At 35.5% G+C, this 18,685-nt stretch overlaps 2 protein-coding genes across 2 annotated transcripts; both read left to right on the top strand.

Annotated features, from left to right (window-relative positions):
* The first annotated feature begins 922 nt into the window (after positions 1-922).
* LOC106347722 (beta-D-xylosidase 1) lies at positions 923-7,012 on the top strand. The gene is made up of 7 exons (XM_013787314.3): positions 923-1,505; positions 3,367-3,648; positions 4,687-4,856; positions 4,940-5,037; positions 5,114-5,458; positions 5,577-5,990; positions 6,140-7,012. Exons 1-7 carry the CDS (start codon positions 1,086-1,088, stop codon positions 6,727-6,729), a joined length of 2,319 nt encoding a protein of 772 aa, XP_013642768.3. The 5' UTR covers positions 923-1,085; the 3' UTR covers positions 6,730-7,012.
* Positions 7,013-10,598: 3,586 nt separating this feature from the next.
* Positions 10,599-14,735, top strand: LOC106380205 (protein trichome birefringence-like 4). The gene is made up of 5 exons (XM_013820013.3): positions 10,599-12,117; positions 12,191-12,386; positions 12,468-12,664; positions 12,739-12,897; positions 13,315-14,735. Exons 1-5 carry the CDS (start codon positions 11,672-11,674, stop codon positions 13,673-13,675), a joined length of 1,359 nt encoding a protein of 452 aa, XP_013675467.2. The 5' UTR covers positions 10,599-11,671; the 3' UTR covers positions 13,676-14,735.
* The last annotated feature ends 3,950 nt before the right edge of the window (positions 14,736-18,685 follow it).

Genomic DNA, 18,685 nt, shown 5'->3' with positions numbered 1-18,685 from the left:
TTTTCCACCGGGGAACAATTCTTTAAATATATTTAACAAGCTAATTTATTAAAAAAGCACTGATAGTGTATATCCCAAGATACTTCGGAATTAACTTGGCCAAATGAGAGTATATATCAATAATATACATAGTAGTTAATTTATAAATTATTATATAGTTAAACAGTTAGTACTTTTATATAGATACAAATATTTTGTATGTGTAGTCCTATCAATGATAAACATAGTTTTGAGTATTTTGTATGTGTAGTCCATCAATAATATAAATTATTTTATAGTTAAACATAGTTTTTACCAATAATATAAATGGTGGTCCTATCAAAAATGTAAATTCTTATATAGTTATACATAATTTTATCAAAAAATAATAAACATAATTTGTAGTCCTATCAATAATATAAACTGTTATGTAGTTAAGCATAATTTTATAAAAAACATAGTTTTTAATTTGTTATTCGGTAGAAAATGGTTGATAAAATAAGAGTATTAAGATTCCTCCATTAAATTTAAAGTCACATGTAAGCTGTATAATGATGTGCGAAAAAAAATGATTGGAGGATCAGAAATTTGATAATCGACATGACTATGAAAATTTTCTTTGATTAAAATGTGAATATTACTAACATTAATATCATATCATTGTTCTAGGCTTCGAGCTAGTATAATGGTCACGGAGAAAACGTAGAAATTGTGGGGTTTTTTCAGAATATGTAGAAATTATGCTGAAGAAAGAAAAAACTAATTGAAGTTTAAGAAAAAGAAGAACAATTAACTATTAAATATTACAGTTACAAGAAAAAACTAACAGTTAATATGTTTCTTTCAGAAAGAGCTAATAAATTTTTGTTTTAAATTATATACCGAAAAGAAAAGAAAAGTCTGAGATATATATTCCTTTTCCGTAACCTGACCAACTTGATTGTTTTATCTTTTATCTTATTCATGTTACAAGAGTCGCTTATCCTTTGTCACCAATTTTGCCAAAGAAACTTCTCTATAAATATCCCCATTCACTTTCTTTCCCATGAAACAAAAAACACACAAACATTCACAAGTTATACATATACAACACAGATATATATAAAATGTCTTGTAATAATAATTCATTATTAACCGGCAACAGAGTCGTAGTTGTACTTGTATTCCTCTTATGCTTGGTTCACTCATCAGAGTCACTACGGCCACTGTTTGCATGCGACCCGGCAAACGGGTTAACCCGAACACTCCGGTTCTGTCGCGTCAATGTACCGGTCCACGCGAGGGTTCAAGATTTGATCGGACGGCTCACGTTGCAGGAGAAGATCCGCCTCCTCGTCAACAATGCCGCCGCTGTGCCACGCCTCGGTATTGGAGGCTATGAGTGGTGGTCAGAGGCTCTCCACGGAGTTTCTGACGTTGGTCCCGGTGCTAAATTCGGTGGTGCTTTTCCCGGTGCCACCAGCTTCCCTCAGGTCATCACCACCGCAGCTTCTTTCAATCAGTCTCTATGGGAAGATATCGGACGAGTGAGTATTAGAAATACTATGCTAATTTCTTATTAAAAAAATATAATGCTAATTAAAGAAGATATATCTTAGAAAATGAGAATTCTTTTTTTTTTTTTAACATTGAGAGTTCTAAATTTTATGATTTCTTTACGTGAAAAAACAACATCTACATCAACATCGTATTGCGGTCAGTACACTAGACTGACTTTTATATAGCGGGATGCTCTATTTATTTCTTTGAATTTTATAATTCACATATTTTTTATCTGACTGCGACATGAGTAAGTCAGATATGTAATACGGTTAGAAAGAAAATTCAAAACAAAAATAATAATACTATATTGTATTAAACAGAAATTTGCTTTTGATAAAGGTTTTATATCTTATACGGGTAGTATACTTTTATATCGTCTGCCATATTTAATAATTAATCAGACCCTGCGCGGATATGAATTTTCAGTTTTTAATTATTTATTTTATTAAATGATGTATTTGTAATATTCGTTCATATTATATTCATTAAGTAAATATTTTTTTTTTGCATCTTAAACTATCTATTCTTTTACGAATGTGTGATATCATATAAAAAATGAGTATAGAGTTAATTAGATAATTTTAAAAACATAAATTTTTTTTTCGTATGCGATATCATATAAATAATGATCCGTCCAGTTAACAAAAATCATAATTATTTTATGTGTAATTTTTTTTATTTTGACCATTTCCTTAAAACTATATTAAATTTTACATATTTTAATTAGAATATTTTTAATATCTTTACCTTTTTATTTGAAATGCAACTCAATATTTTTTTAACAATTATAACAAAATATTTAAAAAATATTTTTAGAATTTGTTTGAAAAATATGAAAATTACATTTTAAATTAAAATTATCCTAAAATATGATAAGTTTTGAAGTAAACGAAAAACTCAAATTATGTCAAAAATAATGATATTCAATGATAATAACAATTTTAATTGATTAATTAAAAAAATACATTTACAAAAATATTGTTTGAAAGAAAATTCATTTATCTTTCAAATATAAAATGAAAATATTATAATTAAATGATAAAAAATATAAATAAAAACCATAAATTTAGCAAATGACAACTGAGTTATATTATGCTAAAATTTTCTTTCTAACAATTTATCAAATGACAAATGAGTTATGAGCAAATAATACCATATAATTTTTTAAAACGTAGCCATTCTTAAATATTTTTTGAATAAATAATTATTTTAAAATTTAATCAATTGAAAATAATATTCGTACAATTGTGTGAGTCAAATTTTAGTTTTAATGATGCATGTTATATATTAGTGCTGCATGTTTTAGGTAACATTTTAATGATGCACATTTTTAAAAATCTCCATTATTAAAATTATGCACGTAAGGATAACTCATGAGTTTTTTTGGTTGATTAAATGACATTATGTCCAAATTTATTTAAGGATTTTTCATTAAGATAACTGAAAAAGACAAACAATAAAATAGAAAGTTTAAATTCATTTAAACATATTTCATTAATGTAACTGAAAAGACAAGTACTAAATTAGACAGTTTTATTCGTTTTAAGATATTTCATAAATACAACTGAAAAAGACAAGCAAAAAAAAAGAAAGTTTAATTAATGAAGTATAAACATTTTCAAATGGGTACTTCTCTTTTAATAATATAGATACGGTGATGGGCAAGTTAGCTATAACCAGCGGATAAAAAAAACAAGAGTTTTTTTATCATATGGTGTATATACGGATAATTTATATTTCTCTTGATAAAACAAAACAAATGTGTATGTAGGAATATACTATTAATTAGGATTACTAAAAAGGAATATATTAATTAGAATTACCATGATTTAAAATAAATAATAGGTGGTGTCTGATGAGGCAAGAGCTATGTACAATGGAGGCGTGGCCGGTTTGACGTATTGGAGCCCAAATGTGAATATACTGAGGGACCCACGTTGGGGCCGAGGCCAGGAAACTCCCGGAGAAGATCCTGTTGTCGCCGGAAAATACGCCGCCAGCTACGTCCGGGGACTTCAGGGAAACGGCGCCGGCAACCGCCTCAAAGTCGCCGCATGTTGCAAGCATTACACTGCTTATGATCTTGATAACTGGAATGGGGTCGACCGTTTTCATTTCAACGCCAAGGTATAAATCTTATACTATTATACACTATCTATATTATATATTTATGTGTGTTTTGAAGTTTTGACTGCATGTTTAATTTTAAATGTATATGTTTACAACTGAGAATGTAAAGATCTTTAATGAACGCATATATTATTGGTTAGATATAAATGCTTAACTTCTTTTGTTGGTCCAAGAATGCCAATTACTTCTTAAATTTAAGATATTATAATTAAATTTTGTGATGTGTTCAAAAAAAAAAAATTTTGTGGGAATAGAAGAGAACCCGTCACTATTTTTCTTATATCTTATAAGAATTTTAATTTAATATATTTTCAAATATCTGTGATGTTTTCAAAATATGAAAATGAAAACAAAATATTGGATTTTTTTTGCTGAAACTTGTATATTTTACGTCTAAAATTAGAAAGCTCTATTATATCATTTTCTGTTATTTAAAGCTCTATCTAAAAACGACTTTGATGTGACTGGATTCGTTTTCTTGAAAGGCTTATCGTCTTGTATCCCATTTTATGATCAGATTCGTTAAATTCAGAAAATAACTCATATCTACATGTTTCAATCTCTATTCTAATTATTATTATTATTATTATTTTTTTTTCTCTATTCTAATTATAGTTCCGTATAATATGCGTCACTTCGTTATCTTGCAAAAGACTTTTCATCCACTGAACTGAAATTTAGTATAAAGTAGGCAAAATGTGTTTATATAGTAATATGTATGCAGGTCACAGTCAGACAAACAAAACACTGGTTTAACATTATATACCAGCTAAGCCAAGAGGGAGCGTGACTTTCAGTGATGTGGCATATGCATAGTCGTATGTTGTAGTTGTGGTGGAGAATCTTATCCTTATTGGTCATGTGGACCAACTATTATCTTCTTCTAAGCATATCATAACAAAAGAAAAGATTCGTTTTCTAGCATAATAATTCAAAACATAATAGTTTATTAGAAAACTCATGAATGATGTTGCTAAATAATTTAGATAGCTAATGGGTTCAATTATTTAATTAATAAGTTGATAATGGATATAGGTCACCAAACAAGATTTAGAGGACACATACAACGTGCCATTCAAATCATGTGTTTACGAGGGAAAGGTCGCAAGTGTTATGTGTTCTTACAATCAAGTAAACGGAAAGCCTACTTGTGCTGATGAAAATCTCTTAAAGAACACTATTCGTGGTCAATGGCGTCTCAATGGGTAAGATTTAAAAGTCGTCATAATCAACAGTTCATATTCATTTGACCCCTTCTCATACATCAGCTTAATGTCAATGCATGCAGGTACATTGTATCAGACTGTGACTCTGTAGATGTTTTTTTCAACCAACAACACTATACTACAACTCCTGAGGAAGCTGCAGCCGCCTCCATCAAAGCTGGTAAGTTGTTTTCCCCATCCATGGATGTTTCAAACCGTTGACCACTTTGATGACAAAACATCATGTCGTATTGCAGGTTTAGATTTGGACTGCGGGCCGTTTTTGGCGATCTTTACAGAAGGAGCAGTGAAGAAAGGATTGTTAACAGAGAATGACGTTAATTTAGCACTTGCCAATACCATAACGGTCCAGATGAGACTTGGTATGTTTGATGGAAATCTTGGACCATACGCTAATCTTGGGCCTAGAGATGTTTGTACACCCGCCCATCAACATTTAGCCCTTGAAGCAGCTCATCAAGGAATGGTTCTTCTCAAAAACTCTGGCCGGTCTCTTCCACTCTCTCCTAGGCGCCACCGCACCGTTGCCGTAATTGGACCCAACTCCGACGTCACTGAGACCATGATTGGAAACTATGCAGGTAGACAAGATAATCCACTAAACTTACATAATATTATCAGTTACATAATATAGTACTAACTTTTTTTTTATTTATAAATTATAATGCTAACTCTGTTTATTAATGTTTTGTTTATTAGGGAAAGCATGCGCTTATACGACACCGTTACAAGGAATCTCAAGATACGCAAAGACAATTCACCAAGAAGGCTGTGCTGGTGTGGCTTGCGCAGGGAATCAAGGATTTGGTGCAGCCGAGGCAGCGGCGCGTCAAGCAGACGCAACGGTTCTTGTAATGGGACTGGACCAGTCGATAGAGGCAGAGACACGAGATCGAACCGGGCTGCTTTTACCGGGTTACCAACAAAACCTTGTGACACGTGTGGCTCAGGCCTCTAGAGGTCCAGTCATTCTAGTACTTATGAGTGGTGGACCCGTCGATGCATCCTTCGCTACGAATGATCCACGTGTCGCTGCCATCATTTGGGCCGGGTATCCGGGTCAAGCGGGTGGAGCTGCTATTGCTGATATCATTTTTGGTGCTGCTAACCCTGGTATGTTCTTGATCTAGTTACATAATTTTAGTTGATTTATTTTCTATATTGGTAACTTCATAATCACATTTGTTTTTTTTCGTTTATTATAATCACATTTCATAATTTCTTGTTAACTAATATTGAATATGTTATGTCTCTTATGATAGGAGGTAAACTACCAATGACATGGTATCCACAAGAATACGTGACAAAACTTCCCATGACGATAATGGCCATGAGAGCATCTGGAAACTACCCAGGGAGGACTTACAGATTCTACAAAGGTCCAGTGGTGTTTCCATTTGGGTTCGGTTTAAGCTACACTACCTTCACTCACAGTTTGGCTCAGAACCCATTAGCTCAGTTATCAGTTTCACCTTACAAACTCAACACTGCCATTTTCAACTCCTCATCTACCTCCATCAAAGTATCTCATACCAACTGCGGAACGTTCCCGAAAATGCCCCTCCACGTTGAAGTGTCAAACACCGGTGAATTCGATGGAACCCACACGGTGTTCGTCTTTGCCGAGCCGCCGGAGAACGGGATAAAAGGATTGGGTGTGAACAAGCAGTTGGTAGCGTTTGAGAAGGTTCATGTCAAGGCAGGGTCAAAACGCACCGTTCAAGTTGATATTGAGGCTTGCAAGCATCTTGGTGTAGTGGATGAGCATGGGATGAGGAGAATCCCAATGGGTGAACATAAATTACACATTGGTGAGATTAAACATACTATATTGGTCCAACCGCAGCTTTGACTGATGCATATAAAAGAAAGAAACAACAAATAAGGGCAATCTCTTATTCTCTTATTCACATTATAATATAGAGAGATAGGTAATTTTCTTGTGAAATTACGCAAGAAAGGTTAATCTGTAAAGAAGCACCAACCGCTTCTTGGATGTGTGTGTGTTTTTCTTTAATTTTATTTTTGTGTCAGTTGCCAAAGATATTGTAACTTGTGGCTCCCAAAATGTAAAAGGAGCTCTTGTAAGATGTTGAAACTAAAGAAAAATTAATATAAATGACAAATTTGAGTAATGGTATCTTTATATTATATGGTTTATTTGGAAACTAACAGTTTGAGCTTGCGATCATTTTGCTGTGGTTGATGGGGTTTTATGCATAAATCATAAACCAAATATAACTGTAAAATATTATTTTATTGTAATTATTCCAAATTTTCTTTATAGATACCTAACATAAAGTATTTGATAGTAATTTTCCTTTTCTAAAATCCTAAAGATAATAATTATATATAATTATTTAAAATAAAGTATAAGATAGTTAGTTTTATTTTTTAAAACAGTTCCTAAACAAAAGAAAGGTTGAAAATTATTGAAGTGATTTTCCTTTTTAAAAATAAATATTTTTAGAAATTTTTTTATATTAAAAATAATGACAAATCGAATTGTAAATATGGTAATGTGGAAAACTTATTAATTGTGACTGAAAATAATTATTTTAAAGTTTCTAATTAACATTATCACAACATATGACAGTAAAAAATTAAGATATTGATATGAGTTAATTGTTTATAATTATATAATAATTATCTAAAATAAATTGTTTGATAATACTTTTCTTTTTTAAAAATCATAGAAAAAGATAATTTTAAAATTAGTCATTTGATAATAGTTTTACCTTTATAAGAATTTGATGAAGAACATGATATTAGAAATAGTAACAAAATTAATTATAAAAAAAATTGTTTTAAAAATTGTTTAATTATAATTGGAAATTGTTATTGATAGTATTTTCCCTTTTCTAAATTTTTGAATAAAAGATAATTCTAAAAGGTTTTTTGATGAAATTATATGATAGGAGTCTTTCTTTTCAGAAAATCCTAAACAAAAGAAAAATTTAATTTTCAAGAGTATTTGATAGAATTTGTTTTTCAAATCGTAAAAAAAAAATTGATTTGTAAAACAAGTTTTTCAAATATTTTCTTATATATAAGAAAATTTTATGTTTAATAATAAATTTTGATGTTTAAAATATAACAATAATCATATTTGTATATAGGATTAAGTTCTCTCTTATTTTTCACAATACATAATAGCAGATACAAGAACGTATTATAATTTTTTTTTTTCATACAGCTCTAAATTTCTGTACTATTATATCTACTACATCTTATGATAATGTTATAACTGCCATAAAATTATGATGCCGATGTGAATGAGCTCATGTCACCATTATGTTTATGTGTTTATATGCATAGGCAATATATAATTATCTATAATGTCACTTTGAAAGAATTGAAAAATGGAATTGATGAGCTGAAAACGCTTCTGAATTTTCAATGTGAGGAGGCAGATAGAGCGCTCCTTTCACACGATGTTCCGGCCATTGAGATTAAACATGTGTTATTCGCAATGGCAAATCATAAGTCTCCAGGTCCGGATGGATACACATGCGAATTTTTTAAGGTTGCTTGGGACATTGTGCGGGATGATTTTGTGATCGCAGTCCAATCTTTCTTCAAGACTGGTTTCTTGCCTAAGGGGATAAATTCTACTATTCTAGCCTTGATCCCGAAGAAAGAAAACTCAAATACTATGAAAGATTTTCGTGCTATATCTTGCTGCAACGTCATTTATAAGTTATCTCGAAGATTCTGGCCAATCATTTGAAGCTTATTCTCCCAAAGTGTATATCTCCCAATCAGTCTGCCTTCGTCAAAGACAGATTGCTGATGGAGAACGTCCTCTTGGCGTCAGAACTAGTAAAAAGCTATCATAAGAGCTCAGTTTCAGCAAGATGTGCGCTTAAGATCGATATTTCTAAGGCGTTTGACACTGTCCAATGGCCTTTTTGACTCTGCTCTCAAGGCTCTCGGGTTCCCAAGTGAATACATTGTATGGATTGAGAAATGTATCGCACTTGCCTCTTTTTCAGTTCAAATCAACGGTGAACTAGCTGGGTATTTTAACAACAAAATGGGTCTTCGTCAAGGATGTGCTCTGTCTCCCTATTTGTTTGTCATATGTATGGAGGTTTTGTCTAAAATGTTAGACAAAGCAGCGGCTCAAAGGAAGTTTGGATACCACCCTTACTGCCAGGATCTCAAGCTAACTCATCTAAGCTTTGCTGATGACCTGCTTATATTCTCAGACGGCAAAAGAAGCTCAGTAGACGATATTCTTGAGACTTTTAAAACCTTTGCAGAGGCATCTGGCTTACATATTAGTATGGAAAAGTCCACTCTCTACCTGGCAGGTTTAGCTGATACATAAAAGCAAGATATTCTTAGCCACTACACCTTCTCCAATGGAGATCTTCCAGTTCGGTACTTAGGTTTTCCGCAGCTAACGAAACAAATGACTGCTCAAGACTATGATCCACTTATAGAGAAGATCAGATCAAGAATGAGTTCCTGGACTGCTCAAGGCTACTGGCGGGTTCAATGACTAACAGGCGTGTTCAAGTCGTTGATGGCGATGCACATGTTTCGGTGTTTGGAGACATCTTAATACAAGAAGAGTATTGAGAAAATGAATTCACAGCTGAGAAAAGGAGGGATATCAGGGATTCTAGATAAAGATATCACTGGCGGGTTCACATGGATTCGATGGTATGAGGCTCAGTTCATTCAACTAGTAGTGGGGTCTAAATTTGTTAGTGGAGATTATGTTATTGCAGATCAGTTTGATCAGATGGTAGAGCAAAGATACTTGTGTCGATATTCCTAATCATGTGGCTTTAGGCGGCGTGTCCTGCTTAAGTGTGCAGCGGCACAAAGTAATGCTCAAGTGTAATATGTTCAAGAACATCAAGGGTAAGTCAAAGACTGTTTTAGAGATATGGAGCATGAGTGACTTCAAGAGTTTGCAGTTGATTCAAAGAGAATTATGTGGTAGCAATTTCTGTTAACAACATGAAGGGTGAACCAAGGTTGTGTCGAGAGTCTGTCCAGCAGTGATGGTTGGATGGCGGGTCCTGTTCTGAGTAACAGCGGTACAAAACGTGTTCAAGACTAGAGTGTTTTAAACAAGTAGAGAATCAGAGGTTGTTTCAAGTCTGAAGCATATATGGTTCGAAAGTTGTTGCACAATATTCAAGGAATTTGATTCAAGGCTCAGTGCACATGAAGGCCAAGAAGGAAATCAACTTGCAGAAGGATGTTCAGGTTTCTGTTCACGCACTTGAACAGGTTCGTGATTTTGACAGCAAGGTTGTGTTGTTGATAAGTTCACGAGGAGTAATAAGATATGAAGTAACACGACGTCAATGAGGAGTTGAGCTTGATACTTGGAGCGTAGAAGATGGGTTCGCAACTCAAGACAATAGATGAAGGTGATGGATATTCAGAATGGCAATGGGATTGTCACATACCTTTCATCAGGGCGTGATGTCTATGTTCATTGATAGGACTAAGTGGATTTAAGTGTTTAATCTACATAAGCAGTTGTGGTGTATAAGTTGAAGCTTATGCATGTTTAAAGAAGATCATGAAGGAACTTCAAGCTTGGCTCAAGGTGGAGCCGAGAGAAGTGAGAAGAGATAAGAGAAGACGAGGAGATGCAGAAGATGAGCAGGCTTGCTCAAGCATCAAGAGGTGTCGGCACAAAGTAAGGGTTATGGACTTGGACCAAACAGGTGGAGTTTTGTGAGGTTTGGTCAAAGCCCATCAGACATCTTCAATGTTGGACCGGCTTGCACAAGTTACGCGCGGACAACATATGGGCCTAATCGTTGAAGCCCATTAGGTTAGGTGCTGACAATACAAAGAAGGAGAGATCACGACAGGGATCTCCAAACTCAAGCTGAGCCTCTAGGAGGCGGGAGCTTCCATGGCGTCTCTTGGAGAGATAGAGTAAGCTTGTGATAGATATGTAATCCTATGCTTAGTTCTTAACCATGTACTTCTCTTGTATTCTCTTTATACTCTCTAGGGTTTGTATACCCAGGACAGAGAGAGTAATGATATTGTAAACCACATCGGAGGTATTTTCCGATACTTCATAGTGGATGTTGTGGATCCTGGATCCACCCCAAACGCAGCGCGCTGCGGCCGTGAACTGGGTGAACAATTCTTTAGTCATGAACAAGGATAAATCGTATGAATAGTGAAAGGGACAGAGGTGTTATGAACTTGTATTCCGTAACAAGTGGGTATCATAATCCCCACAGGTTTGGGTTTAGAGTTTACAATTGAGTTTGAGTTTAGAGTTTACAATTGAGTTTGAGTTTAGGGTTTACAATTTAGGTTTGGGTTTGAGTTTGGGTTTGGATTTAGGGTATAGGATTTGGATTTAGGGTATAGAATTATATTTGAAAGCACATAATAAAAGACTCAAAGCTCGACAAATGAAGCTTCATATCTTTTATGTGAGAATGAAGAAGAAGAAGCCGATGTCTTTTATTTTTTCAACTGTTTTTTTTTTCTAATTTTGTTGTTTACTTAATCTTACGTGGTATTTTAATTGGTTTAGAAGGTTGAGGTGAATTAGAGAATTCACCAGCAGATGGGCTGAACCCAAGTCTTGTCAGAATAAAATAGAGAAAACACAATTAAAAGCTAGTTTAAATTCCAACCGTTGGATCTCCCTTTTCCCTCCAAAGAAAGATCAGATCAAATATCAACCGTTGGATCATGTTCTCTCTCTGTTTCTTTCTTTTCTTTCCCCAGAAAACAGAGGAAGAAGAAAGAAACAGAGACAAGACCAAAGAAGATCGCGAGACCTCACGTTTACAATGGCGGATCTAAAGAACCTCTTCCTCCTCACGAAACACCCGTCAACGACTCAGATCCTCCTAATGTCTCTCTTCTTCATCTCTCTCTTCCTCCTCTCCTCTTCCCCTCTCCCAGACTTCTCCCACTCGCTCATCGTCTCCACCTTCACCTCTCGCCTCCTCACCGCCGCAAACTTCTTCTCCTCCTCGAGTGCTTCCGACTCAAACACTATCTACTCCGTTTCTCCTTCAAGTATCCGAGTCAACAACGAGTCCAAGAAGATGGATAAAGAACTCACTTCTTGCGACATATTCGACGGAGCTTGGGTCTCCGACGACTCCGACCCCGTCTACCTTCCTGGTTACTGTCCTTACGTCGAAGACAAGTTCAACTGCTTCAAAAACGGCAGACCCGACTCGGGTTTCCTCCGTCACCGATGGCAACCTCACGGATGCTCTGTTCCAAGGTCAGTCCTTTGTTTTTCCAGTAAAATTACAATTCTACCCTTGTAACTCTGTTTTTTTTTTCTTGTTCATTAGATTCGATGGTGAGAAGATGCTGAAGATTCTGAGAGGGAAGAGGCTTGTCTTCGTTGGAGACTCTTTAAACAGAAACATGTGGGAGTCTTTGGTTTGTTTACTTAGGTCAACTCTGGAAGACAAGAACAAACTCTCTAGGGTTTTTGGAAAACAGAGTAATCTCCACAACGAAGGCTTCTACGGTTTCAGATTCAGAGTAAGTAATCTTCACAACGAAGGCTTTATTATTCGTTTTTGGATCATTTTGATGTGTGTTTTATATTTTTTTGGGTGAAAGGACTTTGAATGCTCTATAGACTTCATCAAGTCACCGTTCCTAGTTCAAGAATCAGAGGTTTTAGATGCGTACGGGAAGAGAAAAGAGACGCTGAGGCTTGACGTGATCCAAGAACCGATCACGAAGATATATAGAAACGCAGATATTGTTGTGTTCAACACTGGTCATTGGTGGACTCACCAGAAAACCAATGAAGGGTATGAAACAAAAGATAGTTTTAATCTGTAATTTTGTAATGACGTGTCGTTAATGAGTTTTTGAATTTTTTCAGGAAAGATTACTTCCAGGAGGGGGATAGAGTTTATGAGAAGTTAGAAGTGAAAGAAGCGTACACGAAAGCTCTTCGTACTTGGGCTGATTGGGTTGATTCTAATATCAACAGCACTAGAACCAGAGTCTTCTTCGTTGGTTACTCCTCTTCTCATTTTAGGTAAGATTAGGTTTCTTGTGTCCCAAGTAATCTCTGTTTTTTGGTTTGAATGCATGAGTAGGAGGAAACAGAGTTTTTAGGGTTTGGTGTGGGGAAGAGTTTTATTCTCATTTCAGGTAAGATTAGGTTTCTTGCATCCTAAGCATCTCTGATTTTAGGTTTGAAAGTAGGAGGAAACAGCGTTAAAGGCGGGAAAGTTTTATTCTCATTTCAGGTAAGATTAGGTTACTTGCGTCCCAAGCATCCCTGTTTTTATGTTTGAATGCATTAAAAGTAGGAGGAAACAGGGTTTAGGGTTTAGTGTGGGGGAAGAGTTTTATTCTTATTTCAAGTAAGATTAGATTCCGAGCAATCTTTGTTTCACCTGTGCTTAGGGATTAGTGTGTGGAAGAGTGTTTTATTTTCTCAAAACTGCAGAAAAGGGGCATGGAACGCAGGAGGGCAATGCGATGGAGAAACAAGACCGATAGAGAACGAGACGTATACAGGAGGGTATCCATGGATGATGAAAGTGGTGGAGTCAGTGATCTCGGACATGAAAACGCCTGTGTTTTACATGAACATCACGAAGATGACTTGGTATCGAACCGATGGTCACCCTTCGGTTTACAGACAGCCTGTGGAGGTAAGAGGAAGTTCTCCTGCAAGTGGAATGTTTCAAGATTGCAGCCACTGGTGCCTACCTGGAGTTCCCGACTCATGGAACCAGCTTCTGTATGCTACTCTGCTAGTCTCACGTGGTTCCTTGCCTTACAAGTCTCTTGGAAGTCTCTTGTGACTTGTGAGAGTGTTTCTTGACTTTCTTTCTTTTTGATTAGCTACTCGTTTGTTGATCTTTGCAAGCTTTACTTACTTTTTTTTGTAACACAGAAAAATACGCACGAAATATAATATACATTTTATAATATAGCATGGCGATTCCTTCTGCTATAAATGGAAAATTTGATTGTTATATACTTTTCTCAAAACGTTTTTAATCAGCTTTTGTTTATCGAATTCATCCCAAGGATTTGCTATTTGGTTAATTCATCCTAGAAATTTTGTTGGATAGAAGTTATTATAACACAAAAGAGAACTTACAAACTAGAGAGTCCACAAAGTAAAAACATTTAATCATCGTGTTTGGTATTATCAATTATTAGAATGTCATTTTAATACTTCGAAAACACAAAAACTAAATTTCATCACAAAAAATCATTTGAAGACAAAAACATTGTTGATTTCTGCTAATTTTCATAGCTTTTTATTTAAAACTAATCGGTGATAAATAGATTGATCTACGTCTTTTATATATTAGTCATGTCAATCGAAATTCCCAATGTGGAAGCTTTATCTTCTCATATGTTCCTTTGAGATAATGATTTTTTTACCATTAATCTCGACAAATCCCAATCTACTATTTGGTTCGGACCATATGGGTCAAGCTGATGTCCCATCAAAATTTCCACCGTGAGAGCTTTATATTTTCACACTTTCTAGAGTTCTGGAGTACAAGTGTATATGATATATGATTACATGCATATGAAATCGGTAAGGTTACTGATAGCTCTAGTGCTCATATATGCAGAACAAAGCGTATTCATATCATAGGTAAGGTTATGGATCCTTATGACCTGCATGGCCATTATAATAACCTCCTTTATACATTTTCTTATGCAAACGGACCCTTATGCGTAGACCGACGAGAGAGAGAGGTACCGACGCTGAAGTACAAATGACAAAGGACAAAAAGAATTTAGAGCAGTGCCTATAATGTCAAAGCTTTCTCTCGTTGTTACTAAAGAAACTCATGATGTCTACGACTACGTGACTGGCTCGTATATTGTGTCATCATCGACCTTTTGCCATTCAGTCTTTCTATATTTTGTTTTTTACTTTTTAATTTACCCTAATATATATACTTTTATTTTTCACCTCATGGTCTTTTATAGATTCTTCACAGTGACATCTACTTATTCTTTTCATGTTACGGAAGAATCTTATATTTTACCGTTTGTTTCCAAGTCTGTAAACTGAGCTGCTAAAGAAATAACTAATGGGAAAAAGATCGGAGAAAGATAGGACCATGTACGATTAACACCAAACAGAAGAGTATAAGCAGTACCTACCAATATAGCTATCATTCAGTAATTGAACCGACGAAAAATAATTGCTTACCACTTATGAAAAATGTCCAAGATGTTCCACATAAACATGGTCATTTTAACATAGCCATTGTCGCCGACTGTAAGAGCATCTTCAATACTCTCTCAAATATTTTAAAAGGATGAATATTGCACTTCAAATTTAAGGGTGTACTATTTACCCTCTCAAAATACTATTTACTTTTCATTTTTATAGTTATATATATATTTATAAGAATCAAAAGAATAATTTTTATATCATATTTAGTACTTCTCGTTACATTTCTTTTAAATATTGTATTAACATATTATACTATTTTAGTTACATTTCATTACTTATTATTATTATATATATTTTTTAAAATATTTCATTTTATAGTATTTTTATTTATTTATGAAAGTTTAGTGACTACTGTTAATTATTACTAATATTGAGGATTTGAAATATAAATATATATATTTTTTTTAAAATTGAGGGTGACTATTGGAGCAACACACTCTCAATCTGTCATTTAAGAGCATATTCAACAGTTCTTTACCCCTTCATTTTAGGGGTTTTGCATTCCAATAGATCTTTATTTTCTCAAATTTTGAATAGGTGAACACACTAGGAAGTTTAACCACACAAACATCTCTATTAAGCGAAAAAGCTCTCATCATCCCAACTTTAAGCAAACGTGTTGTAGACGTCATAGCATCAGCAGACGTTTCATGCGCCCAGAACAGAACAGCAGCATGATACAACACTTCCACCAGCGCCTCAACTGGAACTTCAGAGCTTGGATTCAAACAAAGCGCATTCAAAGAGTCTATCACTGGCCTTGCAGAGCCCCCTTGGCTCCAAGGCTTGGCCAGGGCATTAAAACCGAACCTGATCAACCGAACCGAACCCGGTCCGATAAAACCAGTTCGGGTCGGGTTCGGATCTTGAGAAATACCCGAATGGTCACATATTTTTGGTATAATGGGTTACGGGTCGGGTCGGGTAAAAAGCACCAACCCGATCGGGTAAATGGATACCCGAGCATCGAGTGATATATGTCTAGGTTTCCATTATTTCCCCTTTTCGATTTCTTTTGATCATGTTACAATCCTGTTACGATTTGATCCTTATTCCTCAATATTGAGATTTCCCTAAATCATGATCCTATTTCCTAAACATATCCTCTCCGATTTCTGTTCCAATCGGTTCCGTGATTCGCAAACCCTTGAATCTCCTTTCTTATATAAGTTGTGCTCTTCACCGAGGTACAAAGCACCAAAACTCCTCTCCTCCTCCTTCGACGATTTCATTAAGAGGTGAGATACTCTTCCTCCTTTTCTCTGCAATCGAGCAATGGCTACATGTTCTGGGGTTTCTGGGCCATTCGGATTTGTCGGGTTTGTCGGTTTCCTATTCAGCTAGTTGTTTTTATGAACAGAACGGCGTCTTATGTTCTTAATTCATAGAGTTCTGTTCTGTTCTTAGATGATGTTCATGTTCTAAAATGTGTTTAATCTTTAGTTGTTTTGTCTGTTTTGTTTTGTTTAATCTGACTATTGTTTGTCACTTCTTAGCAAATGGCTTCATCAACATTCAAGAACACAAACAGTGGAGCTGACAAGCAAGAAGGAGTTGAATACGAGAACTTTGAAACACCAGATAGGTGTTGAAAGAGGAAGGAGACATGTACACCTTGCGAAGAAAGTCCTGAGGCAAAAAAGGTGAAAAAAGTTGTTGTGCCAAGATCAGATGTCTGGAATCATTACACCACAAAGCAGAGCCGTGACAGGTGCATTTGCCATTACTGCCAAAAGGTGTTTTCATGTGCAACAAAATCAGGAACTTCCAATCTCCAGAAGCACCTGCTCATCTGCAGAGAGTACCAGGCGCAATTAATCAGCAAAGGAAAGAGTCAAACTTCCATCGATGATGAAGGGAGTTTGAAGCCATCAAAGGTACCTGAGAAAGTTGTCAGAGAAGCTACGAATGAGCTATTGGTGTTAGCTGAGTTGCCTCTGTCTTTCGTAGACAGTACAGGATGGAAGTATTTCTGCAATAAGGTAAAACGTTGAATTGTACATTATTTCTCTGATTTATGAAACTAATGTTAATTTTTTTTTTATATTTGCGTGAAGGTGAGCCTTTACAAACCTCATTCAAGGCGAACTGCCACTAGAGACATTGTGGAGATGTTTCTGAAGAAGAAAGAGGCATTGAAGAATTATTTGCACACTAACAAACAAAGAGTTTCCCTCACTACTGACATTTGGGTTTCTCAAGTGACATGTAAGGTTCTTTCTTTTCTGAAAAGTGAAAACAATCTCATTTTTTATTTATACTAATAGCATTGTTTTTTTAAAAAATTTACAGGTGCAAGTTACGTGGTTGTAATTGCACATTTTGTTGACCCGACTTGGTAGCTGAAGAAGATCATCCTTGGTTTCAAACTGGTCATGGATCATAAAGGTCAGACGATTTCCACAGTTCTTTTAGAGTGCTTAGCTGACTGGGGAATTGAGAAACTGTTTTGCATTACGGTAGACAATGCCACTGCTAACACCTCTGCTCTTAGGCGTTTCCATAGTCAGTTTAGGTCAGTCTCGCCTGATGCTTTGGTCTTAGATGGTAACTTTCTTCATATGAGGTGTTGTGCACACATTATCAACTTGATAGCTAGGGAGGGTCTAGGTGATTTAGGAGAAAATGTGTTGGCAATCCGCAATGCAGTCCAGTATGTCCGGTCTTCTACCAATAGGTTAAACGCCTTTGACCAAAGGGTTACTACTGGAAAGATGACACGAGGAAGTCTCCCGATGGATGTTAAGACTAGGTGGAATTCAACCTTTATCATGTTATCAAGAGCCTTGCAGTTCAGAGTGGCGTTTGATAGGATGGAAGCAGAGGATAGACTGTACAATGACTACTTTTTAGAAGTAGAAAATGGTGTTAAGAGGTGTGGACCGCCTGGTCTTAGTGACTGGAATGCTGTGGAGAAGCTAAGGAGGTTCCTGGTCATCTTTTATAATAGCACTTTAGTTGTCTCAGCTTCCTCAAAGGTGAACTCCTACAAATGCTATGGTGAGATTGTGACAATTGAGAGGAATCTCAATGCATTGGCTTGCAACTTAGACCTGGATTTGAAGGGGCTAATAGTGAATCATGTCAGGCGAAGCAGACTGAGACTGTGGCTGTTCAGGAGAGTCAGGATCATTTGGACAGGCTAAAGTTGGTTGTTGAAGACTTTGGGTATTTGAGAATGGACTCCGAGTACAAGAATCTTGTTGCTGATTCAGGAAATGAGCCAAGGGATGAGCTGGAGATGTACTTAAAGGAACCTGTTGAGAATCAGAAGCTTATGATGGGATTCGAGTTTGACATACTCGGTTGGTGGAAGGTCCACAAAATTAAGTTTCCTGTGCTAGCAGAGATGGCGAGGGATTTATTTGCGATGCATGTTTCATTACTTTTGTTCTTACGTTGCTAGTGAATTTTTTGTTTTTGTTTTAGAGTGCTTAGCTGAGTTGAGGATTTACTTGTGATGCAGGTTTCATCAGTGGCTTCAGAAAGTGCTTTTAGCACAAGTGGCAGAATCTTGGAACCATATAGGAGCTGTTTAACCCATTACTTGATCGAGGTTCTGATGTGCAGTGAGCAGTGGCTGAAAGCTGATATTAAGTTCTCT

Source organism: Brassica napus, chromosome C2 (genome assembly GCF_020379485.1).
Source record: "Brassica napus cultivar Da-Ae chromosome C2, Da-Ae, whole genome shotgun sequence".
Lineage (NCBI taxonomy): Eukaryota > Viridiplantae > Streptophyta > Magnoliopsida > Brassicales > Brassicaceae > Brassica > Brassica napus.
Note: the sequence above shows the minus strand (reverse complement) of the source record. Positions and strands in the feature narration are given on the sequence as shown.